Source organism: Corvus hawaiiensis, chromosome 2 (assembly GCF_020740725.1).
Source record: "Corvus hawaiiensis isolate bCorHaw1 chromosome 2, bCorHaw1.pri.cur, whole genome shotgun sequence".
NCBI lineage: Eukaryota > Metazoa > Chordata > Aves > Passeriformes > Corvidae > Corvus > Corvus hawaiiensis.
The window spans coordinates 340,658-362,693 of NC_063214.1; the positions used below are offsets into that span (position 1 = coordinate 340,658).

The 22,036-nt window shown below is 44.4% G+C and overlaps 1 protein-coding gene across 1 annotated transcript in view; it reads left to right on the top strand.

Moving 5' to 3' along the window:
* The window catches only part of URB1 (URB1 ribosome biogenesis homolog), a 42,211-nt gene that overhangs the window by 14,130 nt on the left and 6,045 nt on the right, over nt 1–22,036 (top strand). The window contains exons 13-31 of the mRNA XM_048288445.1: nt 184–306; nt 3,085–3,197; nt 4,040–4,159; nt 6,469–6,585; nt 7,230–7,368; nt 8,069–8,239; nt 9,187–9,383; nt 9,930–10,154; nt 10,682–10,861; nt 11,510–12,371; nt 13,233–13,434; nt 13,632–13,809; nt 14,940–14,998; nt 15,139–15,332; nt 17,027–17,137; nt 17,227–17,290; nt 18,097–18,268; nt 18,799–18,901; nt 21,693–21,853. Of these exons, the coding sequence (XP_048144402.1) occupies nt 184–306; nt 3,085–3,197; nt 4,040–4,159; nt 6,469–6,585; nt 7,230–7,368; nt 8,069–8,239; nt 9,187–9,383; nt 9,930–10,154; nt 10,682–10,861; nt 11,510–12,371; nt 13,233–13,434; nt 13,632–13,809; nt 14,940–14,998; nt 15,139–15,332; nt 17,027–17,137; nt 17,227–17,290; nt 18,097–18,268; nt 18,799–18,901; nt 21,693–21,853 (3,491 nt within the window). The remainder of the gene's footprint in view (nt 1–183; nt 307–3,084; nt 3,198–4,039; nt 4,160–6,468; nt 6,586–7,229; nt 7,369–8,068; nt 8,240–9,186; nt 9,384–9,929; nt 10,155–10,681; nt 10,862–11,509; nt 12,372–13,232; nt 13,435–13,631; nt 13,810–14,939; nt 14,999–15,138; nt 15,333–17,026; nt 17,138–17,226; nt 17,291–18,096; nt 18,269–18,798; nt 18,902–21,692; nt 21,854–22,036) is intronic.

Consider the following 22,036-nt stretch of genomic DNA (forward strand, 5'->3'; position numbering starts at 1 on the left):
GAAACTGGAGATTCCATGGGTGTTTTTCTTGTTCTTCTTGTTGGGAAGATAGCAGGTCATTCCCTAGGCAAGTCTGCTGGAAATACAGTTAGTAATTCTCATGCTGGGTTATGGAGGTGCTGCCACATTGTGCTCTCTTGCTATGAAGGAAGAAGAAACTAATTATGGAAATGCTTTGTTTAGGTTCAGATGATGCTGAGACACTGCTTCTGAAAGCTGCACTGCTTCAGGTCATATGTCTTTATCAGAAGGTTGTGCCCCACTTGGTAGCACGGAGCAGCTTTGATTTTAGCAAGCTGCTAAAAGGTATGTGATGGATATTTCTATTTCCTCCACTGTTTTCTCTGGCCGTTTACAAAGTCCACAGCAGAAGGGAATGTTTGCTTTTCTGTGGAGATAAAAAAAACTGTTTTCTAAAAGTAGCCCATTTTAGTTTCTCCATTGTGTTGGCATTTATTGTTGCTGTTTCTGCAGTGCTCTGGCACTGTTAAATTCCACAGTCAGCTGTCAGCACTATGTTGCACTCCAGTCTTCCTCTCCGTGTGTCATATTCTTGGAAGTGTTTGGTCTTCGTGGGCTTTGAATTCTAATCTTTCTGAGGAAGGCTTATCTTCAGCTCTTAATGAGGTTTTTTCTAGCCCTCTGTCAACAATCCACTATCAGTAAGGTATTTCCAAACTCTGATTAGCTGTGACGATAACGAATTTTTTGAACGGGATAGTTCACAGAAAGTTTGGGGTGGGGGAGAAGCACCTCCCAGTTTGCCAGTGTCCTCTGAAAAATCTTGTAGTAGAGATTCAGCCTTGGTAGAGTCCAATAGGACAGAGCCCTGGAGGGCAGAGAGGCCTTAGAATGCTGGCTGATATCATAAACCCAAGGATCACCTCCTCCAAGCTGGGAGTCCTGACGAGGAAGAAATTGGGCAAAAATGTTAGGAGGCTTCCATGGATGGATAAGGAGATGATGAGCAAAATCACAGGGGAAAAAAAAAAAAGCTTTCAGGAGGTAGAAGTGAGGACATGTGGCCTGGGAGTAATATATGGAAATTGTATGGGAAGCTAGGGGTAGGGCTTGGGAGACTCAGGCTCAGTTAGAACTGAGTCTGGCCAGGGCTGTCAAGGACAATGGGAAGGGCTTCTATAGGTATACTGCCAACAAAAGAAAGCCCAGGGATGATGTGAGCCCTCTCTGGAAGGAAATGGGAGACCTGATTACCCTGGACGTGACGAAGGCTGAGGTTCTCAATGAGTTCTGTGCCTTGGCCATCAATGGCAAGTTCTCCAGTCAAGCCTCCCAAGTTGGGAAAGGCAAATGCTGGGACTGGGAGAGTGAAGATCCTGAGGCCGCTGTCAGAGAGGGTCAGGTTCAAGCCCATCTGAGGAACCTGAATGTGCTCAAGTCCATGGGACCCGATGAGATCCATCCATGGGTCCTGAGGGAACTGACAGACGAAGTGGCTAATCAACTGCCCATTGTATTTGAGAATTTGTGGCAGTCTGATTAAGTTCCCACTGACTGGAAAAGGGGATACACAACCCTCATTTTTAAAAAGGAGGAAGTGGAAGACCCAAGGAACTACAGACCGGTCAGTCTCACCTTTGTGCCAGGCAGGATCATGGAGCAGATTCTCCTGGAAACTCTGCTAAGGCACATGGAAAACACAGAGGTGGTTGGTGACAGCCAGCATGACTTCACTAAGGGCAAATAATGCCTGACAAGTTTGGGAAGGTCCTCCAGTACTGGTCGTGGTACAGTCGATACAGCCACATACAGCTGAGACTGGGAGAGAGAGCAAAGGGTTGGTTGGGCATCACTGCCACCATCTGTGGGCCACCAGGGCTTGTGGGCCACACAGCTCAAGCAGCGATCTGTGTGTTAGGCAGGGCCTGGGATGTGTAAGGATGGGAGTTACGTAAATGCCTTAATTAACCTGTCAGAGAAAAAGGGGCTTTAAACAAAATCCCTCTCTAAATAAACTGTCTCCTGCGTGAGGTTTTTCCTCCCTCTGTCAAAGCATGTTTAATTGATTTTTGTACTTCATGACTCACCAGATCACATACCCTGTTTATCCCTTTATTTCTTGCACTGGTCTGCTTACTTCCAACTGGACAAAAGGCAGGACACCTTTTCGGGAAGCAGAGATCTCTTTGCGGGTCTGTTTGGGTACATTATGAAATAACAAAGTTAAACAGGCTGGAAAATAAAGTGTTATTCTCAAACAAATGTAATGAAGTGAGCCTGGATATTGATTTTGAAGAGAGATGGTATGGTAGAAAATGGTGTAAATGAATCACGAGACCATGTTTTCTCAGATGTGTCAGTGTGAGCGTTCTGTTGCTCTTTCTGATCACCCTGATGGAAACGTTCACGACAAAGGCAGCATATTTTTCTACCTTGTAGCAATATGTTTTTTAAATAGCTGGTGGAGTTTTATTGTTTGATCTTACTGTTGGATCTTTAGTTGTTAAACAGTTGGAACTGTTTAAAAGTATTGTTGTCTCTCTAATGTGGGCCACAAAGATCCTACATGGGCTCTGAGAGGCACAGGCACCAGTGCTTTGTACAGCTGATGTCCCCATGTAATTTACCTGCAGGTCAGGTGTGAGCAGCTCAGGTTTTGATCACACTGCAGGAGCTGCCTGACCTGTGACAGAGGAAGTGAGGTTATGCCTTTGCTGGTGATAAAAGTGATGTAGGGAGAGACATGAGTGTAAAGTCCCATTGTCTGGAGCAAATATTGTCATGGTATGAGTGTTAAGATTTCCTGTTGACTTAAATTCTGTATTTTGCTCTCCAGTGTATCCATCCTGTAGGTCACAGCTTTTCAGGGTTGCTGAGATTGATAAAAGAGATTTTATACTCCCATGTAGGACCAATGGTTTGTGCTGGGGTCAAGTGATGGAGTCTCCCTCTGAGGACTGGATTCCCACCTTGGGCTGGCCAAACATAGTTGCAGTATGTCTGGGGACCCTTTGATACGAAGATCTGCCAATTGCCAGGTGTTTTAAACCCTAAAAGATGAGCATTCTGAGATCTCAGGAAGATGGACCAAACTGAAGTTGGTTTCTTGCTTTCACACCTCAGGTATAGTCACTGAAAAGGGCCTGCGGGAGGAGGTCCCTCCTCTTCTCCAGCACCATATACTGAAAGTGGCTTTGGAACTTCCTGCAAACAAATTTGCCTGGTTCAGAGTACAGGTAAGAGGCTGATGCAAATTTATGTTTCCTTGGACTCTTGTTCTCAAATCTTTCCATCTGTCATTGCCTTGTTTTAAATTAGTCCAGTCATTTTAGGTGGTGACCTTTTATAAGACCAACAGGAATTACAGTCTTAGCAGGAGTGAAAAATCCCTTCTGAGCTGAAAGGTTTTTTACAAGGACATCATTTTTTGCCTCCCTGATGAACACTGGAGAAGTTCCTGTAGCTCTTTGTGTCTCTGGAAAGGAGCACAAGTGAGAATGTGCTGGTTTCCACTTGCCTGGAAAGCCTGAGGTTGCAGACCAGGGAAATGAACCACTGATTGGAGCCATCCCACCCTTTCCCAAGGAAGATTCCAACATTTTTTAATGCTCTCCACAATTAGTGGAAACCATCAGGGCCCCAGCTCTCTTTTTTACTGCAGGCTTGTAAAATAAGAACTCTGTCTAGAGTTTGCTTGCCATGTCAGGAGAAAGGAGTGGACCTGACTTTGAGGGGAAGCAGAGACACCCATGGAGTGTGGTAACGGGGATAGAAGTGGAATGACTGGGGAGTAAAAGATGATTAATGAGGGAGGTGGCTTTGTCTTGGGTCCTTGTAGTAGTTACGGTGTCTGTTACTTCTGTCTTCTTCCACTTTCCAGGAAAGCATTTTACAAGTGGGTACAATGATCCTGGCTCGTTGAATGCAAAGGAGTGTAAATGATCCCATTCATTTCTGGCCTTGGGATTTTTGGGCAGGTCTATAAAATAATATACTTACCTTACATATCAGTCTCAGTGCAACATAGTCCTGTACAGTGTTGCTGTAGCAGGGAAATTTTAATACATTTTTCTTGTAGGACATCTCTGAGTCAGAGAAGATATCTGGTGAAAAATCAGTCTTCTATTTACTGATGAAAATGTTTGTTACAAGTACCCATTCTCATCTGAAAATTTCCACCAAAAAATTAATCATTAAGGTAAGAATTTGAATTGAATTATCAGTATATTCACTACATCCCGCTGGTCTGAAATTTCAGGATTGTAAAATTTTTCCTCAAAGCAGATACCTTTACTGCATGGTTGTGTGGTCAACAGAGTCTCCTTTTCTGTTTCCTGTGACTGCTGTTGGAATTTGCTGTCACGTAACTGGCTATTAGCTAGATATTTTATGAAAATAAATGCTGTGAACTGACTTTCCTGCAGCAGTTGATGAAAGACTCAGGAAAATGTCTTTAATGTTTGACCACCCCCTAGGCTGAATTAATTCTGACACTGTAATAAGTCAATATATTTTGTGCCTGCAAAGGTCTTGACATTGATCAAAAAGAGATTACTTTTGATTTTGATTTTTGTCACTGTTTATTTAATCTGTACTTCAGCACTCCAGCCTTCCTAAAGCTTCAGCTAGTTTGCTCTGGTGTTGCAGAATAGGCCTCTCTGTTACTGTCTGATACAAGCTTTGATGCAAGGAGTATTTTTTGTCTTAAAAATTAATTTAAATCGCCTGGTGTTAAAATCCTCCTAAAACCTAAGGCATCATTCCATTTAAATGAGTTATTTGACTTTTCAGAAAAACTGGCCAACAAGTCCACAAGACACCAGTGGCTGTTGTTTTCAGCACCTTGTTAAAAGAGGATGTCTTTTAGTTATCTAAGTAGGGGTAAAGATTTACATTAGTAATAAATGCAACCAAACTATCCTGCCAGGAGAAAATCCAGGAGGCTGTTCTGGCCCTGAACAGGGCTCCTCGTGCAGTGTCCTGCAGTATTCATGGCACACAAATTTGTACCCAGCTTTGTGTATTTAATCTTTGCATTTAGCTCCAATCACAGAGTGCTATTGTAATATTCAGTCAAGCAGACCAAAGTTACAGTGATTGAATTAGGGTTTAGTTGCCCTTGATCCTTGCAAGGGATCAAAGGCAGGTTCACTTGGCCTCCCAGTAATGAATGTCTCAACTAAAAACTGCTCAAAATGTGTTGTTTTCCTGGTGGTTTTAGATTCTTTTGCCAAGTGGGAGCATGGACTGCCTGACTTGTTCTTGTGTCCACTTTCCACTTCAGTCCATGGCATTTTCTCTGAAGGAAATGCAGGAGCAGGGAAGTTAAGGCAGTTACGTCAGCAGAAAGGCTGCTAAAAATAGATGGTAAGGACTTATTTTTCTACACAGTGCCATGGAGCTGAAGGCTTGTTTTGGATTTCACATTCTGTTCCTGCGTGTTTTTGTGAGAGCTGCAAGTGCATTTCTATTTCAAGACTCTGCCAAAAATAGTCAATTATGTTAAAATGAATCCTTTTTCCTTCATTTTTTCTTTATTTCAATTAATTACCCCGTCAGATTTGTGTAAGCAGCAGTTATTTTTAGAGATGCTGGTGTTGTACAGAGTAAACACAGAACAAATGAGTTGTGATAGCTTCATTTGTATTTTGTGTGTGGAGAGGAGCAAAGGCACAGATTCATCCTATGTAATTGCAGTCATTTAATGTAGATGCCAGCGTCAGGAAGCTGGGCAAGGCTTCCTCTCTTGTTGAGAGTGAGGGACAGGGAGTTTAACTGTGGTGTCACTCCGATTCCTTCCTCTCCTCTTCTCCCTCCTCCTTTCTTCCTTGTAGAGCTGGAGCACATGGTCACCAAGCTCCTAGTTGGGGTGCCTGAGGTCAGGGCCCGAATTTAGAGAACATGGAAGTGAGGGAAAATTTCTAGGTATGTTACAGCCTGTTTCCTGGTTGCGGTATATCTGGGTCTACCTCACCACGCCCAGCAACTTGCACTTCTCTCTGGACCTTGCTGTGGTCACAACCTACTGCTCATTTATGAGACTGCTTATCCATCTGCCTAATTTTTTAGATTAATTCAATTTACAAATAGCCTGATTTAGATTGAATTTAGCAATGATTTTCCTTTATGTTAGATCAGTAGTTTTCTAAAACTCCCCTACAGGCTATTTTTAAGGTGCCTTTTTTTTTTTTTTTCCTGCCTGTGATGATGTAAAGATGTACAACCCTCTGAAATCAGTATAACCTGCTCTCCAAAAATGATAGAAGTAAGATTTTTATTCTCAACTGTACAGTTAAAGTCCCCCTAGTGAGTGGGAATAAGGCCTCTTGAACTGATAGGGTGAGGAGCGTAACAGATACTTCTTTCCATCAACATGCTCTTCTTTTTTTCTTTCCCGGAAGGAGGAGTCATGAAGTTACTATACGAAAAGATCTGTGTCTCTTGGGGTTTTGTGTTTCAGGTGTTTTGAGGTTTATTTACACACCTCCCCCTTTGTTTCCTGGACAGGTTTTACGTGACAGTGGAGTGTTTGAGTACACATGGAAGGAACTTTCAATTTGGCTGGAACACTTGGATAATACAAAAGAAGACCAAAAGGAAGCAGTGATTCAGTTTTTGGAAAGGGTAACAATGTTCAAATTAACTGGATAAACAATGCAAAGAATAGCATTAGTGGAAACGAGAGATATTGTTGCTATTGTTGAGAAACCTGTCAAAGATCAGTGAATGAATTTGGAGAAAAGCAGTGTTTGGGATTCTTTTTCCAAGGTGACATCGTTCTTGTCTCGGATGGGAGGACAGCAAATTGATCTGGAGGAAAATGAAGTCCAAAAAGATCAGTTGTTATTACGGCATTGTTGGTATAAAGGTAGAGTGTTGTATGTGTGGGTAGCTTTTATCTCCTCTTTAGGTGCCAGAATTATCGGACTTCAGTAAATCGTGATCTTTTACAAGAAAAGCTGACAGTTCCTGTTTACTCTTCAGGATGTTGAATGCCCAGCACTTCCTTTCCAGCGCAGTCTCCCCAGAGACTCAGTCTGTGGTAGCAATTTAGATGCCAAATTGCAGCGGACTTTTTTTTTTCCCATCAGTGTCCCCTGTAGAGCAGGAACCTGTAGACAGAATCCTGCAGAAGTGATATGGAAGTTGTCCTCCTAAAACCTGCCCAGCTTCTAACCACTTTTAGCACATGGTCTGTCTTAGCAACATACAGTTCCTCTGCACTCCACAGCTTGTGCACTTACCTTTCTCTCTAACTTTGCTGACAGATCCTGCTGAAGCTGGTGACAAACCCCTATCCCTACACAGACAAGGCAGCAGACCTGGTTCAGGAAGCCAGCATGCTCCAGGTCACTATGTTTAAACAGGACTCTGATAACATCAGCATCCCTGTCTCTCACATTGATGGTATGTGGTAACCCCTCAACAACAGAATGCCAGGACTGGGGGCTACATTTTCTAGCCCTAATCAGCAAACTGAGGATGGGTAACTATAGAAATCCTGTTAAGTAAGGACCTTCAGGATTCAGCCCTCCACATGTGCTTGGTATCAGAAGTAGAAGTCAGAATTGCAAAGTAACCACTTTATCCTCAAAAGCAATTTCTGATGTGGTTGTGCCATTTTAACAGTATTTGAATTCTGTCTTCAGGCTCTTGCAGCAGCATTTTTTAACTAAAATGGAAATTTAGTCTTTCTCTCTGGGGCTGTTCTTAGAATCGTGGAATCCCAGAATGGTTTGGGTGGGAAGGTATCTTAAAGCTCCTCCAGTTCCACCCCCTGCCATGGGCAGGGACACCTTAAGTAGCCCAGGGTGCTCCAAGCCCTGTCGAACCGGGCCTTGGACACTGCCAGGGATGAGGCAGCCACCGCTGCCCTGGGCAACCTGTGCTGGACAGCAGCATTGAAAGGCAGAGTGAAGTTCAGCTGTGATTTTTGTGTTGCACTTAACATTCTATTACTTGACAAATCTGGCTCTCATCCTTTTTTTGATTTTTTTTTTTGGAGGAATTACAAAGATGTCTTTCATTCCTGTAGTGTTGTGTTCTACTTCTGTTGTTTTTCCAGTTACTCTGGATCCTCTGCTTAGATTTTTTCTTCACTTATTAGATGTCCTGGATATGGTGGATGTCCTGATCGAGGGCAGTGATGGCTTAGATGAAGAAACTGGCTTCTCTTTAAATGAAGACATGATTATCCAAACATTCCCCTTCAGTGCTGTTGTCCCTGCTGCATTAGAAGCCAGGAATGTACTGTTGCTTCAGTCTGAAAATAGAACAGGTACAGACTTTTTTTGGTTTTATCTGTCATCTCTGCCAGTGGAGTGAAAGTGGCATCATTTTTACCCATTTTTCATAATTTTTTACCATTTATCATTTTTTACCTTGAGACATTTTGTTATCTTCCCTGTGAGCAGAAGGAGGTGCAGATCCACGGTGTTTCCTGTGTAAGGGAGACATTAAAGCTCAGTAGGTGCTTCTACCCTTTTTCCCTGACCTTAAACAGAAGAGACGCTGTCCCTGCGTGGGCAGTCTTGGTCTGGAAGTAGTTGGCTTCAGTACCACAGTGTTTTAAGAGCAGAGTGTGGAGATCATGAGAGGGAAGTGGTTTCCATGGCAGCTCTTCCCGAGGTCAGGGAGAGAGGACTGCACTCTTAAGTAAGAAATGGATGCATTTTCCAAAGAAAACTTCTTCAGAATAAAGCTATGGTGGCAAACATTGCAAAGTTCTACCACCTCCTTGAGGAAAGTGTTGGAGTCACAGGGGCATCAGGTGGACTTGGAGCAGGATTTGCCAACCCCACAGCACCTCACTAAGTCGTCTGTGTATTTGGCAGTCGAGTGGCACCTGGGGTGGACTGAAAGTCCCAGTTCTGAAAGAAAATTCTCTCTATTTAACTTGCACATGTTAACTGGGGTGTGAGCCCCCCCAGTATAAATCAGTTCTCTGAGGTGGTGCTTGGCAGGGGTCTTTTCCTATTAAAATATAGGCATGTTTAGCACAACACAGTGAAGGTGGATTATTCACTTCAGCAAGAACTAATGTGTGGAGGATTTTTCAGGTGCCTCAGTGGGTCAGGAACACTTGTCTAGGTCACTACAAACACCTTTTGATCTTATTCAGTACTTTTCTGAGTGATGCTCTGTGGGCTGATGCCTCGGAAGTAAGAAGGGTTGCCCCAGTGCCTGTGCTCATGTCAATAGTTTCATTTATTTTTGCTTTTCTAGGAGCACACATTGTGGAGTACCTTGTTGCTGTTTTCACTGACCTCCTACACTCTCAGAGAGAACCCCTTGCCCTCTGCTTGATGTTCCAGCTGTATGATAAAGATCTCAAGTCTCTGAAAGTTGCTAAGTATCCTCAGCTCTACCAGTTTAACCAATACTATAAACTCTGGATACCCCAGCAATCTCAGGAACCTGTGGTATGGAATACCTGAAGTCACTGAATTCTTGAGCCAGTATTCCTATAAAAACCTCACAGTTTATAGAGGTTACATTTCCATCAGAAGGAGCATTTTTATTGAGCCAATTCTGTATTTCTTCTTGATCACGTTGGGACACAAATTTGCTCCAGGGCTTTCCTCTGATGACACAAGAGGGCTTTGTGGTGGTTGGGAGGTGATGCCAGGGCTCAGGGGTTGTACACAGACCCCTCACCAGGCACAGCAGAGCCTAGTGTGTGCCGTGGCCTGAGTTCACAGTGCCTGGAGTTCCCCCCAGGTAGGTTGGGGATCAGAGGCCCCTTGGGCTGGGTTTGGTGAGTTTTTCTGCAAGGCCAGCAATGAGCACTACAGATTCCCCTGGGAACACTGCTGGACAGCTCTATTCTAGCAGGACTGCGTAGTTGTGCTCCTGGAGCTTCAGCCCGGGTTCAGCTCAGAGCTCATCTCAAAACAAAGGTGGCTGAAGAGATTTTTGATTCATACTCATCATTATTTTTCTGTTATGCTTTTTTTCACTTTAAACAGTTTAAAAACCACAAGGAGGTAAGCGAAGAACCTACTATGACACTGGATTCTGTATTCACCACTTTGCTAAAGAGAGCTTATGAGAGAGGGAGCAATATCTTACTGGAAGATCGTGTTCAGACCAAACTGAGAGAATTGGCTTCCTGGCTCCCACCTGAACAACTTTTGTTGGGAGCAAAGCATGTGCTGCTATACCTGAAATCCACAGTGGAGAACTTCGGCAGTGTAAGAGCAATATTGTAATAATATTGTAGTTATGTTTGGTTTATTTTAATGTAGAAGGTACAAATGACTTGGCTGTTAAAACTTAGGTTCCAGTTCTGCAGCTTTTCCCTGTACTTGGCTCTGAGGCTACAGAGCACAAGACAAAACTGCACCTAATTTGTAAACAAATGTCAATTCTTCTGACTGTTGAGGAGTCTTGGATTTACTTTGCATGGGTTACCTTACTGATCCATGTGAGTGCAAATAAGCTCGAGATTTTAATCCAGCTCCTGGGTCTCCTTAAGAAGCCTTTCCAGAGAGTAAAATTCACTGGCCTGTGTAACATCAAATGTCACTGTATAAATGAAAATCTATCAATATTTATTATTATTTATTTATCAGGATTCTATATAGGGGAGCAATTCCTTCCCCCACAAGAGGTTGTAATCTTAAGTAGCTCTTACTTAACTCCCATTCCTGTTGCATAATTATCCTTCTGCTCCCATCCTCCTCTTTTCTCCACTTCCAAGATGTCTTTATTTTCATAGCTTGGTAAAGCTTTGGGTCCTCAACTCGTTGACCTCTATGTGGACATGCTGAGCAGCTTGTTGTGCCGGGGCAATCAAATAAGGCTGGATCATCAGCAGAAAAGGGAAGAGCATCAGGCTGAGTCGGATCTCTTCATGGATGAGGAGTCGCTGATGACAGAAGAGTCTTCAAATGACAAGGTACCAGACCCCTTGATACAGAGACACCTGTTAGTAAACTTTGATTTGATTGATTCTCTAGGGAGTAGTTCTGCTGAACAGAGAGATGCTGTTAAGGTCTTGGAGGAAAACTTAGGAACATAGAGCATGTAGTCCAGCAGTTGCAAAACCACTGTCTGGAGATGTGGCTGAGCTGCATCACCCACAGTCTCAGCCCTGAGCTGGAGCACAGTCAGGAGACGTCCTGAAAGAGATCGCTTCTGCAGAAAAAAATTCATTCTCTCAGCCCTGTGTAAAGCCTTGTTATGACAATTACGTACTTGAGGAGTGAATTTTTTCCCCTCTTTCATCTGTTCCATTAATTTGTGGAGATTAGAATGGAACTGTGTTGATGAACCCCAGAATATTCAGTTTTCCTCTGGAGATGTGCTTAGACATGTCTAGAATATTCAGTAGAACAGCATAAATCCCACAGCATAAAAGTTGGAAGAATGATATTTATGAACTTGTAATTGATTAATATTTTTATCCTCTGGCCAGCTAGTAGACGATTTCATGTTCAATAATTATAATTGACAAGCTGTGGAAAATAGGCAGATGGATGAGTTAGTTTTCTACCCTGGACTGTGATTATCCATTAAGTGATATTGTTACATCTGTTTGTTACAGACACTGGAAGATATGCTCATCTTGATTTTCAGACATCCTACACTGGAGAGCTGGTTCCTGGCATTGGAACTGCGCTCTATTCCTCAGCCTGGTTTGAACCCTGTCACCGTGAAGCTCCTGTCAGCTCACCTCAATTCCGGAGTGCTCCAGCTGCTGAAAACATGTGCCCCCATCCTGCAGAGCATCACAGCAGATCACAGACATGTGTTGTCCAAGTATTTTGAAGCTATCAAAAAAAGTGTCCTGGAAGAGCTGCAGGCTGTGGGGAAGGGCAGAAGCCAGGTCTGTCCCAGGAAGTCTCATCAGCTGCAGGCTCTGGAGGAGCTGCACATGTACATGAGTGCAGCTCAGCTGAAGGAGATCACTTTAACCATGCTGCGACTTCCTGAAATGAGCTTGACTGCTCAGAAATCTGAAAAATCCCTTAAGAAAGGGAAACAGTTAAGCTTCTATGGACAAATTTTGGTGCAGCTCCTCACAGACAGCTACCAAAGGCATCCCCAGCAAGGAGAACTTCTGCTATCCACAGAGCACATTAAAGCTTTGGGGATATTGATGTCAGCATCAGCCAGCAAAGATTTGGAGAAAGTTTTCCTCCAGGCTCTTCACTGTGAGCCAGCCCTGGCTCTTGCAGTTGGTGTCGAGGTGCAGGCTCACTGCCTTGCCCAGCGCTCGTGTACCTCCCTGGCCATTGTGGCCATGCTGATCCAGCACTCCAGGACTCACCTGCTGCAGTTCGAGCTCTGGTGTCTGAGCAGTGCCACTGGGAAGTACCTCAGGAAACACATGGAGAGCTTTCTTCCACTCATTAACGTGTATTTGCAATGCAGAGACCAGTATGGTTTCAGCCGACCTTCTGCAGGTAAAGGCACCACTGAGCCCTGCTTTTGATTCAGGAGGCCAAATTTAGGGTCTGCTGGCCTTAAGGTATTGGAATATCCGCACAACTGATAGAGGTGATAGAACTTAGATGTCTGACCTCGAATGACTTCTTGTAAGTACCTCTGCAGCACTAAAGGTGAAGGGCTGTGCTGAGGGTTGGCTGTGAGACTGAAGCCAAGTGCTCTTACAGTTAGTGCTGCCCAGGATTTCTCTTTTTGAAGCCCTTATTTAATGCTTAGTGCATGTGAAGATCTGTCATTGGGCTTCTCTTGGTTTGTACAGGAGGTAAAACCTTTTGCTCGGGCACAGATAGAACAGTGTCTGCATGGTTTTTTCAGAACCTGAGCTTTCACTTTTACAGAGTCCAAAAATTTCCTCTAAAACAAATCTCCGGCTGTAGGCTGGCTACAGTAATGCTCTCCTAGGCTGGCAGTCCAGAACTTTCCAAACCCACAGCAGCATTGCATCTATAGACTAGTGTGTTAAATTCTCTATCACCAAAAGGATGAGTTAGAATTCAACTCGGTAGAACAGGATCACTTTGCTTTCATTCCTCTTATTGCCCAGAAATGTAAATAGGAAAGGAAGCAGGCTGACTGTGGCTGTAGCTCTACCTAAAAGGTCACGCAGTGAAAAGACCTTGTCAGCAGCCTGGAAGTAGAGGATGGGTAAAGAAGAGAGCCTCTCTGTAGCACTTCTCTGTAGCAGATTAGCAGCTGCTGTTGCATAATTTCTTTTAAATTGAGTAATCTGGGCCTGGATTAGAAAGTGATTTGGGATTAGTGTGTTGTTGTTGAACACCTGCAGGTGGTGGAACCTGTGCCCTCTGCTCTCCCAACAGTTGTCTCTGCTGTCACGCCTGTCCTGAGGAAAGCCCTGTGGAAGGAGCTCTGCGCTGGGATTCAGGACACGGAAGCATCTCCTGAGGCCACTGTGAAACTGCAAATTCTTTCAAAGTTGTTGCCACCTTCAGAAAGCAAAGGGCTGCACAGCCTGATGGACCAGCTTCCTGCTGCTCTGGAGAGAGCAGGGAATGAAGAGAGGTGGGCAGTGTGTGTGTGCCTTACTCAGGGCTCAGTTTGCCCTGGGAAGCACTCTGATTGGAATGGGAGCAGTGACAGCATCGTATCCTCAGAGAATCTGTCGCTTTGCACTTTGGCAGCAAGTCATCTTTAACATACACAAAAAACCAAGTTAAAATATTAAAAAAAAAAAAAAATCAATAACTATCTCTCTGCAGTTGGGCTGTGGCAGATGCCATATCCAGAGTGCTTAAAAACTCGGAGGAGCTGCATTCCTGGAGGAGACATCTGTTGTCAGCCTGCATGAAGGGGTTAGTTGCCATGTACAGCAGCAGTAAAGATGAAAGCAAGCAGGAAGTGGAGAGGTCCATGCTGCTGAGGCTAGAGGAATTACTGGTGAGACTTCTTACCTGCTTTGCCACAGTGGGACTGGATGCAGATGTGTGCTTGGGCACTTGTAGATTTTGTAAATATAGATTGAACCTGACTTCCTGTTTTATGGAATCTGGTTTCCATGGGCTTTTAATAGCTTTTGTAGACTTAACTTAGCCCTGATAATCCTTTATATGAAGCAGTTTTATGTTCTTGATGATGGCTTTCTGCTAAGAATCCCCTTTGAAGACAGGTGTATGAGGTATTTAGGAGGAAGAGATCAAAGGTTACTAGTGGTTTTTATTTTTTTTATTAAAAAAAGGTGATAGAGACACTTCTGCCAAGATCCACCTGCCATGCCATCTGAAGTCTGGGGCAAAAATCTGGTTGATCATAAGTAGAAATCCGGACTTTGATCCTGAAGAACACTGTTTGATCACTCCCTCTGTAGTATTCCCTTGGTTTGAATTCAGTAAACACCGATCCCTGTAACACAACACTGAAGGTCTCTGTGAGCAGTGAATGCCTTTGCCCTCTCACTGGCTTTTGCTGAGACTCCCTTGTAGGACCTGGCTGACTCTGCAGGCCCTGGGGCCACCTCACAGTGTCCATCCTGAGGGTGTTTCCAGCCTGGTGAGGTTGGCACCTGCATTCTCAGGACTGCTTATATGTGCAGCTGTCAGTCTTCTCCACACTGACGGGTTTGTTGTGGTTCCCAGCTCCTCAGGGCACATCAGTTGTAAGGAGCACATACACCCAGCCACTGCCTGGGCCAAGCTTGCTTAGTTAAACCACACAAAAGCCTGGTACCCTGTCTCTTGCTTTGACTTGCCAAGTTGTGGTTCCTTTCACACTTCAGGAGTTTGAAGAGTTTTGAGCCACTGGGTTTTTGGAACCTACAGCCCAGCTTGCTTTTTAATTCCATGCAGCCCATATGTTCCTCTGTTCCCAGACCAACAAAACAACACTTGCAGTTTCCTTTGAACCAGGAGGTAGGATTGTTGTATCCAAGAGCTTTTTTCCCCTGTTAGCCTCTGATCATCCCATCTGAGTCTTTGGCTTGCATGTTTATAGTGTGTCCCTTGAACAGAAATTGCTGTAGAAGCTCCGTGTGCCAATGTAAACCAACACCTGTTTTTACTCGCTACACACAGTACGTGGTTGAAGAGGTGGACCCAAATGACTGGTGCAGCCTTGTGAAGACAGGACTCAAGTAAGTGTTTTCATTTTAACTTGCTTGGGTTTTACGAAGTTTTCTTTGCCGAGTTCTCATTTCTTAAACAGCTTTGTATTTCAAGCAGCTTTCCTTGGGTTTGGTTGGGATCTGACTTCTCTGTGATCCTTCTCCCAAAGGTACCGTTACAGAGATGAAACATTCCTGAGGGTCCTGAATGCTGCCATCCAGTTACTATACAAGAAAGAATCCTCGCTTAGTCAGAGTTTAGTCAAGCTCTCCAAACTCCACATGATGGTCACACAGCACTCTCTATTTTTGTCAGCCATCCTGAGGTCAAGAGAAGAAGATGGCAAGAACATGCAGATAAGAGGTATTTTTTAATCATCTTCTTCCCATACTAAATAGTTAATCTTGCCTTTCTTGCATTATATTCTCTCCATCCAGCACAGCCACCTATGTAAATACTTGCAGAGTTATTAACAGTTCCAGAATATTGACATTTGCCTTTGCATTGTACCTCTGCTTGGATCCAAATGTTACATTCATCTTATGCTGGTTTTAAACACTTCTGTCTTTAAAACTACTGGAAAGATGTGTTTGGGTTTTTATTTTGGTTTGTTCGTTTGTTTTTCTGGTATTTTTAACCCAGTCGAAGTCTTGGATTGATTCTTTTGGTTTCTGTGAGGCAGTTAGTGTAAGATCACTAAGGTGCACATAGGTCCTGTGATGTTTAAACCTGCTTTAAAATAGGTTGATACAGGAGATTTAAAGTTGATTTTGCAAGTTTTATTAAAAATGGTGATTTAAATTACGTGTATTTCATATTGCAGCCCTTAATGAGGACTATCCTTCCAGAGGAATATAAACTGGATGCTAGTTCCTATGTAGGATTGGCTTTGTTTCTTCTTTGCTGGCAACTGAAATCCTGCCTGAACTTGAACCGCATTTAATCTACGTAGACCTCAGCTTTTCCCCACTGTACAGGGGTTTGAGATTCAGTGATTGAAGGAGCTGTGTAAGAAAAGGGGGGGAAAAATTCTCAGGGCAGCATGTTGGTAACAAATTTTGTGTTTATTGGCAAGCAACATGTAAACAAGCTTTCAAGTTTTAAAAACTGATAAGAGAAAAAAGCTCTTGTGAAGTCAACAATTTAGTGAAATTAAAAATAAGGAATAGATTTTGCTGCTTGCTGTACATATGTATCTTACCTTTAGACTGTATTTCTGTAGATCAGCAGGATGGATTCTCTTGAGGCCAGCTGCAGTATTCCAGAAGCTTAGTGTCACAAGTGCATTCACTCAGGCCAATACTTTAGGAGCTCTTCAGTTTTGCCATGCATTTTATATTTCTGCACATAACTAGGGTCAAAGCTCAGGCCTTTTCAGATACTGAGAGTAAAGAAATCTGGAGTCGTGTCTTGAGCGTGCTACAGCCAGCCTGTGTGCTTTTGAGGAACCTGATCACTTGTGTTCTCTGCTTCTCAGTTGGTTAGAGAGCAAAGGTGGATAATTGAGGACAGAGTTCCTGTGGCTCACGAACTGAGTGCTGAGCCCTGCAGGAATGCACAGTGCAGAAGCATTCTGGTAGTTACTGCAGGTGCAGTGGGGACTTACAAGTTTTTGCTGTGAATTCTGGAGTCCTTGAGGAGGTTGCTGGGATGTCTGCCTTTCTCTGTGCAACTCCTGAGCTCATTCCAGATGCCCTTGTGGGGGAGGAAGGAGTGGAGCTGTGGCAAGATAGGGTACCGCACTCCTTTTTAACCAGAGAGTGGGTGTGTACACATGGAGAGCTTCTGCAGAGTAGTGTGTTCCACCCTGGGGACCTCACCTGGCCATGGGACTTGTATGTTCAGCTTGGGAATACTGTTTTAAGATGTTCTCTTGAATTAAATGCATCATTATCACCCTTTAGTGTATTGGAGAAATGGGCTGTGGTATCTCTAGAGATAGACATTGATGTAAAATGCCCAGTGTTGTGTGTGCATTCATTGGGAGTGGGTCTGGGAGTGTTTATTTGTGTTCTGTGCGACTGAGAGCTGCAGGGCTCAGGCTGTGCTTGTTCCAGAGGCGCTGGTGGACATTCTGCTGACAGCTGTGCAGCTCAGCCCCTCTCTCTGTGGGAGCAGTCACCTCCCCGTGCTGCTGGGAGCCTACGGGGCCACACTGAGTGCTGTGGGTGAGTGGCAGCCTGGCAAAGGCACTTCCTTCTGCATCTTGTACTTGTCTCCACAGGTCACTAACTTTGGGTTCAATCTTGGGTTTTAGATCAGAAGATACTGCTGCTGCTTCAGTTGTATGAGAAGAATAATCAAAGTCTTATAAACTCCAGGTAAGGTGAGCACCTGACTTTCTTGGGCAGACTACACACAGATAGTCTCACAACTGCTGTTTTTCCAGGCTCTCATTTTTAAATGAAGGAGACAGTGAACAAGGTCAAACCTAAAGGTGAATGTTGCTTTTGGAAACGTTTTTTTCCTATGTATTTCCTATTCTTAATGTAATTCTCTTGTGTTGCCTAAACAAGAGAATTCTCTTGTGTTGTTTTGGGTGTCTGTGGGTTAGATGAAGGAATGTCTCATTTCTGGAGTCCCTCACTCTCCATAATTGGGACCCCACTATAGGGGTCTCCTCACAGTTCGGAGGCTGAAACATAAGTCCCTAGTGGACTTTTCCCCTTTCCTGTGCCCAAGCGTCCACAGGAAAGTCTGTTGCCAACAGTTCTGGTTTGGTCTGCCTTCCTCACGTGCCCTTTTCTGTCCTGGAGGTAGGGGCTGAAATACCACCAGCAGTGCAAGAGCACTGGCTCAGGCAGCTGAGGCAGGTCTGGATCCATGTCCCTTCATGCAGCTGCTGTCATTCTTACCTGCACTTACAGCTTAAATCCATAGGTACTTCTGAACAGATACATTCTGACTTGGATGGACAGGGAGGGCGGGGAGGGCAGAGTTATGCTCAGACTGAATTTGAAAAGCTTTGGGATGGATGGAAAAGGTGTTGCCAGGGAAACGAGTTCTAGTTTCAAGTCCCACAGGGTAATAACTACAAGTGAAGACAAAATTTCAGTACTAATTTGATCTCCTCTGTAATTGCTTTTGGCTCTGTTGCCTAATGCCTTTACCTTTATCAATGTTTTAGGATCCTTCTGTGGGGTCCAGCTGCTGTGGAGCATCACAAGACTTGCAAGAGTTTGGGCAAGTCCCTGTGGCAGCAGCCAAGCATGGAGGAGATTCTGTGTCTGCTGGATCGAGAGAAGATGATGAAGACGATTCTGTCGTTCCCTCAGCATCGCCGGCTGCTGCCATCACAGGTGCTTTTGATTCAGCCTGTCCATGGTTACCCTTCTTTGGATGTGCACAAAGAGCCTTGAGGCATTCATTTCTTGCATCCATGTAATACATTGCAGTTTGTTTCCTTCAGGAGAGTTATTTCAATTCATAGGAGGACTGGAATTAGTTCTTTAGGAGCCTTTTCAAATTAATTGCAAGATATGGGCCACATCTTGTCAGCAGGGGTGATTGTGCATTGCAAAGGTTGTCATGTATGTGAGATTGGGACTGGTCAGCCCAAGGATCCGCTGTCAGTGGGCTCTCCAGCCTTTCTTACGGTTTGCTGACATGCTTCTTTACCTGCTGGTGCTGGTCAGGGGAAATAGTTGTGGATGTACGCTCACAGTGAAAGCCGGGTTTAAACACAAGCAAGTCTCACCCTGTGTTCCATCATATTTTACAAAGTGTAGTATCAAGTGGTTTATAATGGGATGAGGTGGTTTTGGAAGTTTGAAGCCAAGCTTGAAATTGATGTTGTTCCTTACAAATACTGGTTTGGATTTGGTCTCAGGGGATACAAGAGTCACTATATAAAGATGAAACAGTCAAGAGCCTTGATGACTTCTATGATCCTTGTTTTCTACTTCAGCTCTTCAGTGAACTCACCAGACCAGGTAAAGTGAGTGTTTGTCTTTAGTATTTAGTGTCAGGTTGCTCTGCTTCAGGAGCTGCACCTGGAACTCTGTTATCCCTGATCCAAGAGCTAACACTGCAAGGAATTTGTGCCTGACTTTAGAGGAAAGAAACAAACTACTGTGAGGGCTGTGACTGAATTGGCTGGAGATCTGGCCTGTTACAGGCTGTGGTTATAGAACAGGGAAACTTCAGTCAACTCATTTTCCACCAGACAGATGGGCATGAGGCCAGTGTGTGTCACAAATAGGCTCTGAAGTATCAGCAAGTTTCTTGTCCGACATGACTCTGCTTTGCACATGTACATCCCAGCTGTGCTCCACAGACACACTGTCCCTGGAGAGAGCCCTCAGGTCAAAGGGAGACAAGAACCCTAAGGGATTTCCTAACCAGCTCTCTCCCTGTGTGGGTTATGCTTAAGCACTGTGTAGTTACTGCTAGATTTGGCTTTCCATAGCAATAATTTAGGAAGCAATTGGCAGGCTGTTAGTGTCTGTCAGTGAAATCACACAGTCCTTTGTTCACCCAGACCCCTGCAAGTACAGCACCTGTTTGGGTGTGCTTAGCCTGTCCTTAGCTATGGTTTGAACTGCTCTGTATAATCCTGGCAGCAGGAAAAGAACTGTCTTTAAGTCCTCAGAGGAGAAAAGGAACCAGAGCTATTTGACATTTTGCAGTTGAAGGGTTCTTACGCATTCCAGTTAATGCTGGGCCTTTGAGGGGCACAGGGATGAAGAACATGGACAACTGGTGTCTTTGGAACCTAGTGTTGATAGCTGGAAAAAGGATGCTCTGCCAGCAACACCCACCCCATGCAGGGAGGGATTTGGTGTCTGTGGCAGCCCCAGCAGCACTGCAGCCAGGTGGTGGCTGCTAATGTGGGAAGCACCAAGGCTGAGGGAACTGCTGCACATCATGTTCTTGTGGAGCTGGAAAGACAGAGGCTATCCTGAATCTGAACCTGGAGAGGAGAAAAATAGCCCTCTTAGCTGCTCCACAGAGAGTGAGAGTCTGTGTCCTAAGAGGGGCATTTTTAAAGGGCCCAAGTGGTTTAGGAGTCCAAGTCCCATGGTGCTCATAAACCATGTCAGCTGCTCTTGGAATTCCCAGTTCTTTATTTATTTGCTCTTTGTACTGGCTGCACAGTGCCGTCTGAATTTATAAACATGGACTTCTTGCACGGTGTTTAATGCTCGCTGAGGAAAAAGTAAGTCTGGAGTTGGGCAGATAGCAAGTTCTATCTATCTTTAGCTCTGATAAGCATCTTGTGGAAAGCTTTTCCATCCTGGTTCTCAAGGTCCCTGAAACAAGCTGTATGTCAGACATATAATTAAATTGGGATTTTTTTTTTAATAGCAGCTTGTTATTTTATGTTAGTTGTTGAATGCACTCTCCAGGGTCAGCAGGATGGAAAATATTACCACTGCATGTTTTCAGTAAAAAAAAGTTTTCCAAATAAATCTTCCTGTGGACTGCTGAAGTGAGAACCTTGGATTTCTTTCTGTGGCCCTACTCCACGGCATGAATGGTTAGTGCACATCAGCAGTTCCCCAGACCTGCAGCCTGAAGGACAGCCAGAGTGGTGACTCTGGGACAAATGGCAGTGGCTGGTGGGGAAGTGGAGACCCTGCTTTACCATGCCCATAACCAGCAGAGCTGGGTAAGAAACTGCCAGGCATGCAGTTGAGTTTTAGAAGTTTTAGCAGTTGAGAAAAGAGAGAAACAGCCCAAGTGCTGGTGCAGGGACAGAAATAATCTGTGATTTTTTTACATATATATATATAGATATGTATATACACACGCACCCTAGTTTGTGTGCGCAGTGATAGGGGAGGAAATCGGTGGACCAAATGTAGGTACTTGGCAGTAAGATTGCAGCCCCTTCTTAAATAGGAATATTTGTTTCTAGAAACTTCCTCAGTGACCTTCAGTGTGGGTTGCAAGAAAATACATTGATATTATTGCTAAACTCACAGTACATTTGTAGCTGGTGAAATACCACTGAGGTGCCATTCCTGGAGATAAGGTGGAAGTTTCGTACCAAGTCATTTCTAGCCATCAGTGGGTAGAAATGGCACAAACCCTTCAAAACACACAGGACACAAGCCCTGAAAGGAGAAACTCCAAATCCTGGTGGCAAAGTGCTGTGGAAGATAAGTGTTACATTGGAGGGTGTGTTTCCTGTTGGGCTGTTTTCTGGCCATTGCTGGATTTTGTTTTACCCAGAAGGGCTCGGGGTACAGCTGAGTACTTGGCTCAGAACAGGCCTACCAGCAGAGTCACTTGTGCCTGCACAGGGACAGCTGCTGTGGTTTATGGGCTATTTGTGTGTTATTCTCCTGCCCTTTCTGTTACAGAAGCTTTTTAGTGCTGGTCTTTCAGGCACCCAAAAATGCTCTGGAGAGATGAATTTTCCTTCTTGTTGCTCTTTGTACTCAGCTTTCCTAAAACAGTGAGATACAAGATGTCTTTACAGAATTTACCCCTAATTTTGCGTGGCCTAGCAGGCAGGATCATCTCTGTCCCGCATAAATGAGAACAGCCCCATGAATTTCAGCTCAGGTAAAGAATTCCTGTTCAGAGTGAATTGCCAAAGCCTTTTATCAGCTGGAGGAGCCTTCAGCATCTGCCGAGGTCGTAGTTTGTGAGGGTAGAGCCAGAAATGGGTGCTCATGAACAGAAATGTTAAGGATTATAGTGCTGTTACACTGGGACATGTCAGTACTAACACACTGGGTGCTTTCTGTCTCTTTTCCCCCTGTCCCCCCACAGAGTGTGTGGTGGCATGTCACAAGTTTGTGGAAGTTAATGCCCTGGGTCTCACAGTGGCTGCCCTCAGCAGCTACGACTCCAACATGAGAGCGGCTGCGTATTTTGTCCTGGCTTCCTTCCGCTCCCATCTGGAAGGGGCTCGCTTTCGAGAGAAGAGCCAGGTAAGGCTCAGCTCCGTTGCCAGTTTGGCAGGTGAGACCTCCTAGGGCATGGACGTGCGTGGGAGAGATGTTGCCTTGCTCATCCATCTACATGCATGTGGTGAGAGAGCTAAAAGAAGCTTTTTATCCTCTCTCCCATCGTTTCTCCTCTACTGCTTTGTGTTTCCTCCTGTTATAATCAAT